This window comes from Adiantum capillus-veneris, chromosome 8, assembly GCF_014529385.1.
Source record: "Adiantum capillus-veneris isolate H3 chromosome 8, ASM1452938v2, whole genome shotgun sequence".
In the NCBI taxonomy this organism is placed as follows: domain Eukaryota; kingdom Viridiplantae; phylum Streptophyta; class Polypodiopsida; order Polypodiales; family Pteridaceae; genus Adiantum; species Adiantum capillus-veneris.
This window is the reverse complement of record NC_140938.1, coordinates 31,208,065-31,226,314: the sequence shown is the minus strand read 5'-3', so window position 1 is coordinate 31,226,314 and position 18,250 is coordinate 31,208,065. Positions and strand designations below refer to the sequence as shown.

The 18,250-nt window shown below is 42.3% G+C and overlaps 1 protein-coding gene across 2 annotated transcripts; it reads left to right on the top strand.

Annotated features, from left to right (window-relative positions):
• Positions 1-10,971: 10,971 nt before the first annotated feature.
• LOC147451902 (isoprenylcysteine alpha-carbonyl methylesterase ICME-like) lies at positions 10,972-14,241 on the top strand. Of its 2 annotated transcripts, XM_086517790.1 has the most exons (12): positions 10,972-11,144; positions 11,441-11,967; positions 12,084-12,160; positions 12,264-12,333; positions 12,420-12,500; positions 12,587-12,661; positions 12,740-12,841; positions 12,917-13,084; positions 13,180-13,245; positions 13,347-13,487; positions 13,608-13,698; positions 13,819-14,241. In XM_086517790.1, exons 2-12 carry the CDS (start codon positions 11,495-11,497, stop codon positions 13,978-13,980), a joined length of 1,506 nt encoding a protein of 501 aa, XP_086373916.1. In that variant the 5' UTR covers positions 10,972-11,144; positions 11,441-11,494; the 3' UTR covers positions 13,981-14,241. The 2 variants fall into 2 exon arrangements, with proteins under 2 accessions (XP_086373916.1, XP_086373917.1); XM_086517791.1 differs by lacking the exon at positions 10,972-11,144 and having other exon boundaries at positions 11,837-11,976.
• The last annotated feature ends 4,009 nt before the right edge of the window (positions 14,242-18,250 follow it).

The window sequence follows — 18,250 nt, the reverse complement described above, 5'->3', positions numbered from 1 at the left end:
GTGCTTGAGATCCTTGTCATGCTGCTGACTAAGGTGCTTGAGGGGGTAAGGTGTTCCACAAAGTCAACATGATCCCTACTCAAGGGGGGTCGAGCCCTCATTCTAGGGGCTAGATAGAGAACACACACACCCTCACACAAGGCAAGCTTGGTATTGTCATAATCATCAATATCTAATTCTCCTAAATGATTTTCTCATGTTAAACTGATCATTTAATATGGGAAAGTGCCAAGGGAGAAAAAGATAGAATATTGGTTAAGTTAGTAGACCGGCCACAACAGGGATCCAAAGGAGGTAAAATAGGGATCCAAAGGGGGCGCCATCTGCAAAAGATCTATGTGTACCAATGGGCTTAAAAGACCCTAAGGTTCAGCCCATTAAGACTTCCAAAATGCTAAGGTTCCAAAATTCAAAGGTTGTGTCCAAAGGTCAAGCATTAGGGAAATTGGATGCTTTGTGTGTGCCCTAAAAGTCTTCATCCATCCCTACATAGGAGAGGGCGAGCCTTGCAAGTAGGGGATGAGAGAGAAAATCACACACACACAAAAGCTCCCTTTACACAAAGGGAATGAGGGACACATGTCAGCTCCCTAGCCCAGATGCCCACAAGGTGTATTTAAATCCTATTGGATGACCTTGGAGGTGGACCAATGAGAATTAGGCTAGAGTAAATATATGTTAATTAATTAAAAACACTTAATAAAAGAACCAATGTGAATTAAGCTCTCTAGAAGACTATTGGACAGTCTCCCAAGGGGTCCAATGAGTATTCATCAGCCCAATGGCTTGCCTGATTCCTATTGGCCAGGAGGCAAAGGGGTCCAATGAGAGTTTAGTTGCATTTATTAATTACCTAAAGCTCTCACAAAAGGGGAAAGGGGGACACATGTCAGAAAGCTATCACTTATGCTTCTTAATTACCATTGGCTAAGCTTGGGGAGGTCCAATAGGATGCTAGCAAGAGAAAATTGCAAGAGGGGCCGACCAAGAGAGAGAGGGGGGGCTGATTTTTCAAAGGCATTATCACCTACACACTCACACTAGCCATGTGTGGAGTAAGAAGACTCTCTCTCCTTCTCAAGCTTTAATGGAAAGCTTATCACCTACTCCAAGCTTGGGAGAAGGAAGGCCTACACCAACAACTCTTGCAAGGCTTTGTGATGCAAATCCAACCAAGAGCCAAGCTTCAATGCATGCTCACCTCCTCTACCATGCTAGTTACTAAGCTAAGCTATGCTAATATGAATGATTATATGAGGAGATGTACATCTTTCTCGTAAGGATACTCCTTCTTCCTGTCAATCTACTCTCATACCCCGCTAGCTCTCACCATCATTGAAGGTGTGTGAGGTCTTGAGTCTAAGACCGTGAGGGAATTGATGTTGTATTTGATAGGTGTTTTGCTTAGTGCATGAAGTTTCCATCTTTGTTGCACTAGCTAGTATTGAAGGAACACAAAGAATTGTACTGTAAAATGTCTCTCTTGATGGAGAAACCATAATACAAAGCCTTTTGGATGGGGGACCGGCTCCATGCAAATCCGGTCCTCAACTATTGTCAATTGCTTAATTTCTCTCTCTTTTGAAGTATTGTTCATGCTATCTAACTAGATGTTATGCTTTTTGTTGCTCTCTCCACCCAAGCACTCTTGTTATTATCATTAGGAAGATATTCTAATGAAATGCTCACTATGTTCATTCTATTTTCCGCTACACACAAGTTACTAGACCATTAAACGTTACATTGGTATCAGAGCACAAGGTTTCGCTTTTCTTGCTTAAGAAGGGAGGTCCTCAAGCTAGCTATAAATGGTTGGTACTATTAATTGCATGTGAGTAAGTAGAATAGGGATTTTTCAACTTTGCAGTGCGCCTGCCTTTGTGCAGTTAACGGGGCATCACCGTCGAGAGCTATGGTCTTAATAGTGGAGTCCTACGGGGCTTGCCTACGGCTTAATCACTATTGAGCTATTAGAAGCTTGACAGGAGCCGGTGCTGTTTTGGTGTTGAACAACCCTCTCTTCTATTCCTTGCAATTAATGGTATTTGAGCCACGGGTACAGTAGCTTGAGTGCTTTTTCTAAAGGGGTAAAGAGGAGTAGCAACTAGGGATGGAAGTGCCAAAGTACACCTAAAAAGTTTACACCTAAAAGTAGTTAGATTGGCTGACAATAGTAAAGAGAGTGAAATTAATGTTGATAGGTTTGATTTTGCTAATGAGCAAGCTACTAATGATTCCCCGATGCTTGTTTACTATCTTGTTTCTAGGCTTCAACAAGCCATGGGCAATCCATCTCTCCAAAGTGAAGTGCAACGGTAGCTCCGTACTCGTGGGATTCTCCAAGCTCCCCACCATGATGAGAGAGCATCTAGGAAGCCTCCTTGCGAGACTTCCAAAGAGGTTTCTCTCCGATTCGGGAAGAAGAAAAGGATCCCTATGAAGGGCTCAGAAATTTGCTCCTTGATGACGCATCTCCTTCTCAGAGGAGAACTCAAGAGCCTCCACCAAAGGAACGAGAAAGAAGTGAGTCTCCCGCCACCTCGATAGAGATGGCTCCACGAAGACAGCGGGCTAAACGCTCTCCATCGCCTCCAAAACGGAGAAGACCATCGCATACTTCTCCACATCATACTTCAAAGAGGGATGACAAAAAGCAAGAGAAGAAAAAGGCGAGAAAGAGGACACCCTCTTCTCCATCTTCTTCATCCTCTTCCTCTTATGAAAGTGATGGTGAAGACAACGAAGATCAAGGCAAGAAAAAGGCGAGAAAGAGGTCACCCTCTTCTCCATCTTCCTCAAATTCTTCATCTTCTGAAGAAAGTGATGGTGCAACCTTTGAACCATCAAAAAGAAGAGGCCATAGGAAATCCTATGCCGCATGGAAGAGGTCATCCAAGCTCAAGAAGTTTAAAGAGGGAGAGAAGAACATCTCTTTCCTTACCTACGATGGCACTTTTGGTGCTACGGACAAAGTCTTGGCCTTTATCCAACAATTAGATGCGGCGTTTGGAGATAAGGGCTTCACGGAGTCCTCTAAGCTACGCCATGTAGCTATGCACTTTCCAAAGTCTGCCAGACAATGGTGGTCTAGCCTACGGGCCAAAGGTGAAGCTTCACGAACATGGAAAGCTTTAAGAGGTTCCATCATGAAGCAGTTTTTGGCCACCGATGCCAAAGACAAAGTACTCACCGAATGGCGAATCTTGAAGCTCTCTCCCTATGAATCCATCCACAAATATGTAGACAAGTTTTGGGACCTACAACTCAAAGCCACTGTCATCAAAAAGTTGGATTTTGGAGAGCAAAAGAAACAATTTTGTGTGGGCTTAACCGAAGAAATTGCAGAGTATGTCAACTCCCGAAGGCCACGCACCATATCGGCGGTAATACATCATACTATGGTGGCCTCTCGAATCAATTTCCAAACAGGGGCTAAGAGGAATTCTAAGCCCCCTGAAAACAAGATTTCCAATGAGCCTAAGGGGAAGGAAAATGTCCAAAAGTTTCCTAAGGGCAATTCCAACAAAGATAAGGAGAAGGAAGTTTACAAGGGCCAAAATAAACTCTCTCCAGAAGAGCTTGAGCGTTATCGCAAGGATAAGCGGTGTTTCAAGTGCGACGAACAAGGGCATGCGTACTGTGCTTGTCCCCAAAAGAACAACCGCCATGATCCTCCTAGAGCTACCTTGGTCGAAATCCAAGAGGAGGAAACTCACCACAAAGGATCTCCTCTATGCCATGCTTGGGGAAAGGTAAGAGAACATGATGCCTTTATTCTCTTTGACCCTGGTTCTACTCACAATTTTATATCTATAGAGTTGGCCACCAAGCTAAGCATACAAGCCTACGAGATGGGAGATGTCCTACCCGCAGACGGTGGTTTCAAGGGGCAAAAAGCTTCAGTCACTCCCTTAGTCGGGAAATTGAGGTTCCATGTCCAAAGCTATGTGGACAAAGAGGACTTCTTTATCTCTCCTCTCAAGCATGAGGATGTAATCCTAGGGCAACATGGTTTGATCGCATGGCTGCCAATGTTAAATTCCCTGAAAGTAGAATCTCCTTTAAGTTCAGGGAAAAAGATATCTATATAGATGACCTCTCAACCTGTGCTTACACTATCGAATCTCTCAAAGCCATTTGAGGTCCAATGTGATGCTTGTGGTGATTTCCTTGGAGCTGTTTTGCTTCAACAATGGCACACCGTAGGCTATGAAAGTCGAAGGCTCGACCCTGTTGAGCAAGCTCTAGGCATATATGAAAAGGAACTCCTCGCATTTCTACATGTCTTAGACTCGTGGAAGCACTATTTATTGGGGACTCCTTTCATTCTCCGAACGGATCACCGAAGTCTTAAGTACTTCATGACGCATAGCAAGCTCTTTAACAAACAAATGAGGTGGGAAAAATTCCTTTCGCAATTTCATTTTCATATTGCTCACATTGCTGGCAAGCATAATCAAGTAGCCGGTGCACTCTCAAGACGGCCAAGAGTGAATGGGTTTCCATAGCAACTCACAATCATCTATCTTCTATGATAGATGAGTATGCTATTGATCCCGATTTTAGAGATGTGATTTCAGCCCTTGCACTAGGGAAGAAAGAGGAACTATTTATTCTACAAGATGGTTATCTTCTCTATGGCAATAGACTATGCGTTACTAGCTCACTACGTGAGAAAGTAATGTATGAATCTCATGCTCCTCCTTATGCAGGGCATAGAGGGATTCAGTCTACCCTAAAGGGGATTGAAACATATCTCTATTGGCCTACCATGAAAGAAAACATACAAGAGTATCTTTCTAAATGTGTGGTATGCCAAAAGACGAAGTTTGATAGAGGGAAGCAACTTGGATTGCTTCAACCTTTGCCAATCCCTAATTCACCATGGGAGACCATATCCATGGATTTTATCTTTGGATTGCCTAAGTCTATCCATGGGAATACGGGAATATGGAAGATAGTAGACAGGTTCAGTAAACAACCTCATTTTATACCTGTCAAAAAGACTATCAAAGCCCATCAAATGGCAACCCTCTTCATTTCACAAATCTTCAAGTACCATGGCTTGCCAATGTCCATAGTGTCGGATAGAGATCCTAGAATGACTAGTAATTTTTGGAAGGGTCTCTTTGAGAATTTAGGAACAAGGCTAAACTTCTCTTTGGCCTATCACCCGCAAACGGATGGCCAAAGTGAAATAGCTAACCTAACAATCCTCGATCTACTAAAAGCCTATGTAACGGAAGTAGATCAAAGATCCCAATGGGAGAAGCACTTACCCTTAGTGGAGTATGCCTACAATAACAATGTACATACTTCCACGGGAAAATCACATTTTGAGGTAATTGAGGGAAGATAAAAAAAGTCCCTTGCTACTTAAGGTACACGGGAAGATCTTTGCTGCAGATGAGTATAGCCGAGACCTACAAGAATCTTTTCAAAAGATTAAGGATGCTATCTCTATCTCATAGCAAAGGCAAAAGGCTGCTGCTGACAAGCACATAAGAGCCCAAGCCTTTAAAGAAAATGATTGGGTCTTACTCAAATTTCCCAAGGCTCGATTAAGGCACACGATAGGCAAGAATCCTACGGGACACCAAAAGTACTATGCTAAGTTAGCAAAAAGGTACTATGGTCCCTTCCAGATTCTTAGGCAAATCAATGAGATGGCCTATCAACTCAAGTTTCCTAATCACTGGCTCATACACAATGCTTTCCATGTGAGCCTATTAAAGCCTTACAAAGGAGAGCTACCTCAAGAACCAACTACTGAAGACCCACCGAAGATCGAGGACCAAGAAGAGGTGCTGCAGCCCGAGTCCATTCTCCGACATGAAGACAAGGTACTAAGAGGCGGTAAGACTATCCGACGATATCTTATTAAGTTTAAGAATTATCCTTTTGAAGATGCTAGATGGATGCAAGGCATATAATCAAAGGATAACCTAAACCTTGTCAATGCTTACAATGCTTCCCAAGAGTAAGCAAATGTACAAATGTTAAAAATGAACAAAAGTTTTGTCTTATAAGACTCTCTTTTTCTTTATTGTGCACAAAAATGAAGTAGCATGCATGCTTAGATCAAGTTTGCGGAGACGACTTCTCCCGAACACCAAGTAGAGCTTGTCACTCTACTATGGAAGATGATAGGACTAATGTGCAAACATGATTGCGGCAGCCTCAGGCTCTCAAGCGCCAAATGGACTAGTCATCCATTGTGGAACGATGTCGTAGGGGATCCTCTACCTGCTAGGAAAAAGGACTAATGAATATGCTTTATCTTCTCTACCGCATAGTCGAGGACGACTATGATTTCAAGAGAGAGGTAATGTCATAATAATCAATATCTAATTCTCCTGGATGATTTTCTCATGTTAAACTGATCATTTAATATGGGGAAGTGCCAAGGGAGACAAAGCTAGAATATTGGTTAAGTTAGCAGACAGGCCACAGAAGGGATCCAAAGGAGGGAAAATAGGGATCCAAAGGGGGGGCCATCTGCAAAAGAGCTATGTGCAGCAATGGGCTCAAAAGACCCTAAGGTTCAGCCCATTAAGACTTCCAAAATGCTAAGGTTCCAAAATTCAAAGGTTGTGTCCAAGGTCAAACATTAGGGAAATTGGATGCTTTGTGTGTGTCCCAAAAGTCTTCATTCATCCCTACATAGGAGGGGGCGAGCCTTGCAAGTAGGGGATGAGAGAGAAAATCACACACACACACACACACGCACAAGCTCCCTTTACACAAAGGGAATGAGAGACACATGTCAGCTCCCTAGTCTAGATGCCCACAAGGTGTATTCAAATCCTATTGGATGGCCTTGGAGGTGGACCAATGAGAATTAGGCTAGAGTAAATCTAGTTTAATTAATTTAATAACACTGAATAAAAGAACCAATGTGAATTAAGCTCTCTAGAAGACTATTGGACAGTCTCCCAAGGGGTCCAATGAGCATTCGGCAGCCCAATGGCTTGCTTGATTCCTATTGGCCAGGAGGCAAAGGGGTCCAATGAGAGTTTAGTTGCATTTATTAATTACCCAAAGCTCTCACAAAAGGGGAAAGGGGGACACATGTCAAAAATCTATCACTTATGCTTCTTAATTACCATTGGCTAAGCCAGGGGAGGTCCAATAGGATGCTAGCAAGAGAAAATTGCAAGAGGGGTCGACCAAGAGAGAGAGGGGGCTGATTTTTCAAAGGCATTATCACCTACACACTCACACTAGCCATGTGTGGAGTAAGAAGACTCTCTCTCCTTCTCAAGCTTTAATGGAAATCTTATCACCTACTCCAAGCTTGGGAGAAGGAAGGCCTACACCAACAACTCTTGGCTTTGTGATGCAATTCCAACCAAGAGCCCAACCAAGAGCCAAGCTTCAATGCATGCCCATCTCCTCTACCATGCTAGTTACTAAGCTAAGCTATGCTAATATGAGTGATTATGTGAGGAGATGTACATCTTTCTCTTAAGAATACTCCTTCTTCCTGTCAATCTACTCTCATACCCCACCAGCTCTCACCATCTTCGAAGGTGTGTGAGGTCTTGGGTCTAAGACCGTGAGGGAATTGATGTTGTGTTTGATAAGTGTTTTGCTTAGTGCATGGAGTTTCCATCTTCGTTGCACTAGCTAGTATTGAAGGAACACAAAGAATTGTATTGTAAAATGTCTCTCTTGATGGGAGAAACCATAATACAAAGCCTTTTGGAGGGGGGACCGGCTCCATGCAAATCCGGTACTCAACTGTTGTCAATTGCTTAATTTCTCTCTCTTTTGAAGTATTGTTCATGCTATCTAACTAGGTGTTACGCTTTTTGTTGCTCTCTCCACCCAAGCACTCTTGTTATTCTCATTAGGAAGCTATTCTAATGAAATGCTCACTATGTTCATGCTATTTTCTGCTACACACAAGTTACTAGACCATTAAATGTTACAGGTACCAAGAAGGCAAATAGGACACTTGTCAAGCTCCTCTTCATGTTGCCCTCAAGGCGTGCCCTTAATTGTTTTTGCATTTATCAAGTCCTCTCTCTCAAAGGGGAAAGGGAGACACTTGTCCCGATGCTACCCGTGTTGCTTGATATGCACTAAGCCTGTGATTGGCCAAGCTTGAGGAGGTCCAATCAAGTGCCAGAGAGTGCTAGAAGAGGGGGTCGACCAAAGCAAGAAGGGGGCTAGCTTGGGGGGTATACTCCCCCCCCCCCCCCCAAACTCACACACAAACACTCATTGTGTGAAGTTCAAAGTGCAATAGCTCCATCTCCTTCTCCAAGCTAGTAGAGAAGTTGAGAGCCTACACCAACACTTTGGCTATGGAATGCAAATCCAACCAAGAGCCATGCTCCAATGCTTAAGCTTGCCATCTTCTCCATCTTCATTACTATGCTATTATGTATGCTAGCAAGAAGAGTGATGATAAGTGAGGAACTATTTCTTTCTCCTATGAATGCTTCTTCTTCCTCTTCCCTACCCTCATTCCTTGCTAGAAGACTAGCAAATAACTTGCCACATGCCATACTAGGCTACTTGCAACACCAATTCAATGCAAATATGGGTGTCTTCCTACTCCACCGAAAATATCTTCCCGCACTTGAAATCAACCTATATCTCTCGTCCAGGAGTAGAGATATTACACACAACTCTTAAAATCACGAGCATCGTAACCATTGAGGTGGCTTCCCTTGACAATTCCCCTGCAACACCACTATCGAATTTGATCAATGCATTATGTGTAATTCTCAAAAAAAGTGATACAAAAATTCCAATCATTATCTTAGGTGACTTCAAAGTTGACATTAATGCTCAAAATACTTCATACAATCGTTTGTCCTCCCCACTAAACAAATGGGGCATCAACCAATTAATAAAAGATGTTACAACTATCCACGAGTCATCCTTGGACCACATATGGGCTAGCTCGAGAATCTCCACCTGTGAAACAGGAACAAACTTCAAATGGGACATCAACCAATTATTAAAAGATGTTACAACTATCCACGAATCATCTCTGGACCACATATGGGCTAGCTCGAGAATCTCCACCTGTGAAACAGGAACAAACTTCATGTATTGCTTAGATCACTCCTCAACATACATTATAATCCACTACTAACAACTTTAGTATTTCCACGCAACATTCAATCAACCTTGATTAACTTTGTGCAGGCCACCGTGATTCTTCACCTTGTTACTTTATGTACTATAGTTGTTATGTTCATTCATTTCTCTATGCACTTTTCATTGTCCCGCAATGTTGATGTGATTTAAGTTAATACAATAAAGCATGTAAAACCTTCTTGTATATTATGAAGCATTTAAGAGATGGTTGTCACTACCTTGAATTGGGTGCCTAAAGAATACTTGCACATGTTGTCACCTTAAAGAAGGGGGGGTTACCCAAAATTGAACCATACTCCTTCTTGGCCGTAGCAACGCACGGGTCACATACTAGTCCCTTTCAACCAAAGAGTACACATGTCTGCCATTTTCTCTACCATTCTCGCAAGCCAAAAAGACAATTAAATCGATAATAATGCAAGGAGTGGAGGTGGAAGAGTCTCAAGGTGATTGGGTAAACTCAATGGGTTTTCAAGTGTACTATTAGACTTTAAAATCAATCTATTTCAATGGCAAAGACATAAAAGGCGGTTCATATGCTTTATGGAAAAGGTTGTGCAACCTTAATGAGAAGAAAAGTGCTACATCTTAAGTTTATTGGCTTGAAGAAGCTTGTGGGTGTTAAAATGAAGGAAGGGACATGTGAGATGCCAAATGGCTCTGCGCGCCGATTAAGTGGAATCTCCCCAGATTCCCGGATCCCTCTCTCTCCTCTCTCTTCCATCTGTGGCGTCCAGTCAGACAATGACTCTCTCTCTCGCAGTCTCTCTCGCTGCCTCTTCCACCTTGCTGCCCTCTGCCCTACCTGCACAGGCATGGCCAGACACGCCTGCAGTCGGCTGCAGTCAGACACCCGCTCACACAACCTGTCTCCCTGCCTCTTTTGCCCTGCCCTCTACAGTACGTGTGCAGCCATGGCCAGACGCCCCTGCAGTCAGACAGTGACTCTCTCTCTCTCTCTCTCTCTCTCTCTCTCTCTCTCTCTCTCTCTCTCTCTCTCTCTCTCTCTCTCTCTCTCTCTCTCTCTTCCTTCACCACCGCCATGGCATGACTGAGGCTCGATCCGCCAAGTGAGATTTCTCACCTGAGGCCTTGGGATCTCTCCCGACTCCCTGTAAATCACCTGCTCTCTCTCTCTCTCTCTCTCTCTCTCTCTCTCTCTCTCTCTCTCTCACATGCCAAGCTCCCTGTCTTTCTCTCTCTCTCAGGACAGTTGTTCAGCAAGTCCTGGTCGGATGTTTACCAAGACGCTAAAATTATCTTCTTCTCCTTCTCTCTCTCTCTCTCTCTCCACCACGTGCCCCCCCCCCCCCCCCCCCCCCCCCCCAACCCCTCTTTTCCCTCAAAGCCTCAACAGCATCTATCCAAATTCCCTTTAATTCACCCAAAGTAGAATTGGGGACACCTATTGGAATGAACTAGATGTGATCTTTAGTTACTAAAAAGCACAAAAGGTTCCAATTTATGATCTATTGGAAGCAAATTCTTTGATTACTACTTTTGCCAAAAAGTTGGGACATTTGTTGGAATGTGTCAAGTTTCATAGAAAGAAATAGGGCACGTCACTTGGAGTTTTTTAGTGGAGTCTTGACACGTCAATTGAACTTTCTTGAACTTTCTTGGGGTGGCTCCAACAAGACAATGAACTACCCTGTGTGTTGTGCCAACAAATAGTTATGGAAGAAGAGAGAAAGAAAATAATATCGACTATGTCGAGGCTGAAGTTGGCCTATAGGACAAATCAGATGCATCTTTGCCACTACATTAGTGGTAGTGTGGGGATCCCCTCTTAGCAAGCGCAAACTGTGCCCGATCCAATAAGTTTTTCGGAAAACATATTTTCTCCCGGCTAAAGTATGGAATCATTTGACCGTCTGGTCCACCTCCCGATATTCGCTCTCTTCCTCCGCAGCACGCGATACGCCGAGCCATCCCAACTTCCAGAGAATGGGAGATGGCTGCTTATGAATCGGATTCCTCTTGACGCTCTCTTCCTGGAGTTTTGTCTCTTCGCTACTGTCTACCAGGTTTGTATTCTTCTCTCTTTGCTGGGTCGAATATATGTATTTGTCAGAACCCGCGTTCCCTTTCTTCTAATGATTTGTAGATGCGCTAATCGTCTTTGCCGCAGTAATTTGTGTATGTGAAAGATTTCGCTATGAAGATTTGTAGTGTGATCTGTGTAATTGGCTATGGAGTTTTGTGTGCATGCGATCCTTTCAAAATCAGGGTTTTATTCAGACATTTCAGAGAATGCGCATTGGTGTTTCCATGCTTGAAATTTGAATTATTTGTCCTAAGAAGGCCTGCTTGCTTTGTGCAGACAAAGCTTTTCCCCTCGTAATAAGTTACCCTCAGAGTGTGAGGTGAGGTTGTGATGCATGAGAATCACGATGCTATAAGAGAGCTGCAAAAAGCGCACAATTGCCGTGAAATTTGTGAGGAGGAAAAAATTGGAATTCTGCATGAAGAGAATGATGCCCCTGAGTTTTTTGAAGGAGGCAAGGCAAAAAAAATTTCCAGCAAAGGGAACGGGTCAATGATGAACAAACTACATGCAGCACTGGAGCCACCTTTAGCGCCTATAACAGATGGTTTGCGAAGAGATAATCCCAATATGCCTCGATATATGTCATTGGACACAGCAGAGGATGCCATACATCGCTCATCTCCACCATCTCATGACAAGGCTCTCCGTATGTCCCATCATCGCCCACGGCGATGCCTCACTGAAAGTGACATTAAACTTGTCTCAGACCGAAGGTCCTCCTTCAAAGATGATTTTGGGCATGCGGCTGCAGAGACCTACCTCATCACCAAGCTCAGTTTCACTTTGCTAAAATTTCTTGGGTAACATAGGTTTTCATCTTCCTCTTTGTTTTGATTCGTATCCATTCCATACACTTTTTGGCGATTTTCCCTAATGTCAGCTGCTCATTCTGCGGTGGTTCCATTGCTCTTTGTAGAATTGGCTATCGATGGTTGAGCAAGCTAGGTGCCCTTGCTTTGTATGCTTTGTTTCTGATGCCAGGCTTTCTACAAGGTTATCACTTTTCATTTGTTTGATAATACTTTTGGTTTGCATATTTCCATATGGAAGAGGTTGAATTGAGAGCAAGCTAAACCTACCTCCTCCTTTGTTTCAGTTGGCTATTATTACTTTTTTGACAAACGCATCCATCGAAGCATCACTTATGGACCTAACCCAAGGAATCGGTAAGCAATGTGTTATAGTGTAGTCACACTTTATTTGATGGATTCTAGGATATCAGTATCCATTTTGACTGTTTTATGGGGCTTAGATTGGACTTATATATACCAGAGAATATTGACTCACCAAGGCCAGTGGTGGCCTTTGTTACGGGTGGCGCTTGGATAATTGGGTCAGTATTCAGTGCTGGTTTTTCTGCGATAAAGAGGTGTTGATGTCTGCATCATCGTCATTTACCAAGTTATATGCTGTCTATAGCTATAAAGCATGGGGCTCTCTCTTAGGGCTGCAATTGGTTGAAAATGACATCATTGTAGCATGCATAGATTACAGGTATGTAGAAGACCTTATTTACTTGTTGAATTTATCCAAATTTCGATAACAGTGGTCGATAATATGGAACTTGAGCAGGAATTTCCCACAAGGCACCATAAGTGATATGGTGGAGGATGTAAGCCAAGGTATCTCTTATGTTTGCAACAACGCTGCAAGCTATGGTGGGGATCCTGATAGGTTTGTCTTCATAGTCCACTGGATTTCTTTACAACATTTTAAGCTTTTACATCATGGGAAATTTTTATGGTTCAGAGTGTATTTGGCTGGTCAATCTGCTGGGGCGCATTTAGCAGCATGCGCGCTAATAGAGCAAGCCATAAAAGAGAGCAAAGGGTCAAAAGGCAAAGACAGTAACACTGAGAAGGAAGAGCTGACCTGGAAAGCTTCACAACTTAAAGCATACTTTGCCATTTCGGGAGGGTTAGTGCATGCAAGTACAGTGTCAACATTGAAGACTGACCCATGCATACTTTGTGTAATGTAATCCTACCGCCTGTCTTGTTTTTTCTCCTCAGCTACAATTTACGAGTACTAGTGGATCATTTTCACAACCGGGGTTTGTATCGAAGCTTATTTTTGAGGTACACCAAGTGTGTTACCTTTCCGGTCTTGTATTGATTACTGCCTCCAGGACTGTTTCTTAGTGCAGAGCTCATTAGTCTGTATTTCCTTTCGTTGATAGCATCATGGAGGGGGAGGAATCACTCTTGCGGTACTCTCCTGAACTTCGTGTGCAGAGCTTATCTGGAAGAGCAAGGTCATTGCTACCTCCTATTTATTTGTTCCATGGAAATGCTGATTATTCTATTCCGTGTGATGCCAGGTTAGTCTCTCTCTCTCTCTCTCTCTCTCTCTCTCTCTCTCTCTCTCTCTCTCTCTCTCTCTCTCTCTCTCTGTACCATGCACATTTGCCAGTTTTTAAGACGGGCCTTTTATGTGGCAGCACATCTTTTGCAAGTGTTCTTGCGTCTTGTGGTGCACAGGTGACAACAAGAATTTATGAAGGGAAGACGCATACGGATGTATTTCTGCAGGTAGTGGAATTTTCATTTTATTTTTTGTTTTAGATGTGTAAGAATTATATGCACATTTTTTTTGTGGCTTTTTTGGTGTTGATGATTGAATATGTGGGATGATATCTGTCTGTCTTGTAGGATCCAATGCGAGGTGGAAGGGATGCACTCTTTGAAGACATCCTTGCAGTTGTACGTGCAGGTGATAAGGAGGCACAATTGAAAGATGCTACTTCGGAGCCAAGACGAAGATTGGTTCCGGAGCTGCTACTTCAGTTAGCTCGGTCTGTCAGCCCTTTCTAAAGGCTCCCCAGCTTCTTTTGTTGCTAAAGTCCAAGCGGCTACTTTGTGCCAAGAGCTTTTCTGCAATGAAATGCTGATTTCACCATGGCTATACCTCCTGGTTATATTCATTGAAATTTAAGAAATCATTGCTATGTATTCAATTATTTAGTGTCTGCGAAGTCCTTGCATCACAACCATTCTTTGTGTCTCTGTGTTCACGGACGAGCTCTCACTGTATATGTTAGTTATTTTGTACAACTGTTAACATTATTACTTTGATTGTGCTGTTCAACCTATAATTTGCAAGTTACAGTAATTGTGTCGAAGCTGAAGTGATCTATGCTTTGTAAGGCTCAAAAATTATGAGACTGCAGCACATTGCACTTGTGCAAACACTTTAGAACAACGGAATTAGAAGAAAGAATCCACATGAGACATGGAGTGGTGGAGTTCCAGTCCAAGACTTCAATGGCCCCAAACCTTGGCTCCCCTTTTTGTATTTCTTTATATTGCTACACTCTGGAACTATGCTCTGCTCGGTACAATGAGAGAGAGAGAGAGAGAGAGAGAGAGAGAGAGAGAGACTTATTTAAAGGTCCTCGGTCTCATCCAAAAGTAATTACATGAAAAGTAGCGAGTTTAAGGTTGCCTTGCTTTATTTAAAGGTTTTAGGTCCCTCGACTACTTCTTGTAAGTTGGGTTTGGTTAGGATTTTTAATCCTAAGCCTCTTTAGTCTTTAGGCCACTCGATTGGCTTCTATAAATTGGTAAAACTTCTTTTCTTGCTTCTGGTAGGGTTTAGGCCCCTTGGCTAGGATTTGCAAGTTGGCTAGGGTTAGGCCCAAGGAGTCCAAACCCTCTTGGTCTTTAATGGTTGACACATAAGTAGTTTATGATATCTCCCCTTCTTGAAAAAGTGTAATCGATTGCAATCACATATGCAAAACAACCAAGTTAGATCCAAAATATTCAAGGGTCACTCCAAGGGTCATTGAGTTTTCTCATTCCATTTCGAAGCTCTTGCTATTCTGGTGTAGCAAAATTAGCCATCACATCAAGACTGCGCTAACTTTTAAAGGGATGTCTTGATGCACTAAAGTTACATACCTCGACAATCTCGCCCAATTAGGTTAAAGGGGTGTCTTGATACACTAAAGTTACATACCCAGACAATCTCACCCAGTTAGGATTATATTCAATGGTTGACCCATCACGATACAACGAAGATGGTTACAAATGCATGTTACAAGACATAAAAATAAATAGTGTTGATCCTTTCCCACACAAATGGTCTTATGCATGAAGGTATTCGATGACTACCTCATTACTCTTATCGTAATGATCTAAAAAGATTCAGGTCATGAGATATAGAGGATTGATACAACTAAATGCTCCCTATACCATTGGTCTGTGTCGTTCAGAGGTTCTACAACTAGCACAAACACTCCTCTCTGGAAAGTCCAAGCCGAAGGTCTTATGCATGAAGGTATTCGATGACTACCTCATTACTCTTATCGTAATGATCTAAAAAGATTCAGGTCATGAGATATAGAGGATTGATACAACTAAATGCTCCCTATACCATTGGTCTGTGTCGTTCAGAGGTTCTACAACTAGCACAAACACTCCTCTCTGGAAAGTCCAAGCCGAAGATGTGCAGCCATCATTGATGCCATCATCAAAACCAGAAACAAGCAATCTCAAATCGGCACCAAAAAAAAAATAAATGGATCAATTCTATTTCATTTTCAAACCAAATTTTTCAAGCAAAATTTCAAGAAGAGGATTCTCCTTGCAAAAGAGTGGATGTCCAACTCTATGCTCACATTCTTCTGGATACATGTTTCTTGCTCCTATCACATGTTATCTGCACACTAATAACAAGAGTTACTAAAAACATTAATTTTGAAAATCCAAGTTTTCAAAATTATTGGAATCAAAATCTGTCCACGTCAATGCATAGGGCTCGTCGAGAGGATCAACTTTGACTTCTGCAAAAACATCAAAAAGTATGTTTTTAAGGGCAAAAAGGAACTCATGTTTCTTCTTCTCCCCCTCTTCTTGTCGTTTCTTCTTCATCCAACTCCATAGCTTCCATCTATAGGTTGATGTAGGATCAGTTCTCTCTCAAGAAAAGGGATTTTTTTTTGGTAGATTCTCGAAGCTCCATCTTTCTGTGTGTTTTCTTGGTGGGACCGACATGCTTTAAGAAAAGCATATGACTGAAGCTTTGATACCATTGTAACGGTACGGGCACCACGTGCCAACTTGAAAAGAAAGACTGAATAGAGTTTAGCTACTTCAAAGCAACTGAAATGGAAGAAAGAGAATCCACACGACTCACGGAGTGGTGGAGTTTTACTCTTACACTGCAATGGCCCCAAACCTTTGCGTCATCCACAAGAGACACAGAGTGGCGGAGTTTTACTCTCAGATTGCAATGGCCCCAAACCTTGGCACCCCTTTCAGTTTTCCTTTCTATTGCTTCAATAACACTCTTGGAATTTTGTTTTGTTTCACTTCCCAAGAGATGTCTCTCTCTCTCTCTCTCTCTCTCTCTCTCTCTCTCTCTCACACACACACACACACACACACACACAGCCCTGCACACTTATTTAAAGGACCTTGGCCTCACCCAAAGCGGTTACGTGAAAATCAGCAAGTCTAAAAGCATTTGGTCCAAAAGCTAGCACGTAGAGGGTTGTTTGTACATTGCTCCCATGTCAACAGTCTGTAGTGCAAATCATGAAATTCCTTACTACATGCCACGTCAATAGCCTTCATGCAATTTTGTGTGTGTGTGTGTGTGTGTGTGTGTGTGTGTGTGTGTGTGTTTGTCCTACTTTATTTTAAAGTTTAGGTCCCTCGGCCAGTTCCGTAAGTTGGGTTGGGTTATAATTTTTAATCCTAACCCTCTTTACTCTTTAGACCGGCTTCAGTAATTTGATAAAACTTCTTCTTCTCTTGGTATTCAGTGGTTGACACGTCAGTTGTTTGTGACAATTGCATACGTTTACCATTGCCTCCATGTATTTTGGTCATTGAGTTTTTTCATTCCATATCAAATCTCTTGCTATTCTGGTGTAGCAAGACTGTGCTAATTTTTAAAGGGATGCCTTGATGCACTAAAGTTACATACCTCGACAATCTCGCCCAATTAGGTTAAAGAGGTGTCTTGATACACTAAAGTTACATACCCAGACAATCTCACCCAGTTAGGATTATATTCAATGTTTGACCCATCACAATACAACGAAGATGGTTACAGATGCATGTTACAAGACATAAAAATAAATAGTGTTGATAAACACCTTTCCCACACAAATGGTCTTAGGCATGAAGGTATTCAATGACTCCTCATCCTTCCTATCGTAAATGATCTAAAAATGTTCGGGCCATGAGATATAGAGGATTGATACAACTAAACACTCCCTATACCACTGGTCTGCCTCGTTCAGAGGCTCTACAACTAACACAAACACTGCTCTCTTGGAAGTCCAAGCCGAAGATATTCAGCCATCACTGAGGCCATCATCAAAACAAGAATTAGGCAATGTCAAATCAGCACCAAATCAAATTTAAATGGATCAATTCTATTTCATTTTCATACAAAATTTATCAAGCAAAATGAGTGGATGTCAACTCTATGCTCACATTCTTCCGGATACATGTTTCTTGCTACTATCACATGTCATCCGCACACAAATAACAAGAGTTTCCAAAAACATTAATTTTAAAAACCCTAAATTTTCAAAATTATTGGATTCAAAATCTGTCCACGTCAATGCATAGGGCTCGTCGAGAGGATCAACTTTGACTTTTGCAAAAACATCAAAAAGCATGTCTTTTAGGGCAAAAAGGAACTCATGTCTCTTCTTCTCCTCCTCTTCTTGTCGTTTCTTCTTCATCCAACTCCATAGCTTCCATCTATAGGTTGATGTAGGATCGGTTTTCTCTTGAGAAAAGGGATTTTTAAAAAAAGATTCTCAAAGCTCCATCTTTCTCTATGTTTTCTTGGCGGGTCCAATATGCTTTAAGAAAAGCATGTGCCTGAAGCTGTGATACCACTGTAACGATACGGGCACCACGTGCCAACTTGAAAAGAAAGACTGAACAAAGTTTAGGTACTTCAAAACAACTGAAATGGAAGAAAGAGAATCCACACGAGACACAGAGTGGTGGAGTTTTACTCTCAGACTGCAATGGTCCCAAACCTTGGTGTCCCTTTTGGTTTTTCTTTCTATTGCTTCAACAACACTCTGGGAATTTTGCTTTGCTTCACCTCTGG

Coding starts and splice junctions, on each gene's coding strand:
- LOC147451902 (XM_086517790.1), top strand. CDS start 11,495: ATGCATGAGAATCACGATGCTATAAGAGAGCTGCAAAAAGCGCACAAT. Junction 12,161..12,263: donor GATGCCAGGCTTTCTACAAG/GTTATCACTTTT, acceptor CCTTTGTTTCAG/TTGGCTATTATTACTTTTTT. Junction 12,501..12,586: donor GGTGGCGCTTGGATAATTGG/GTCAGTATTCAG, acceptor TGCTGTCTATAG/CTATAAAGCATGGGGCTCTC.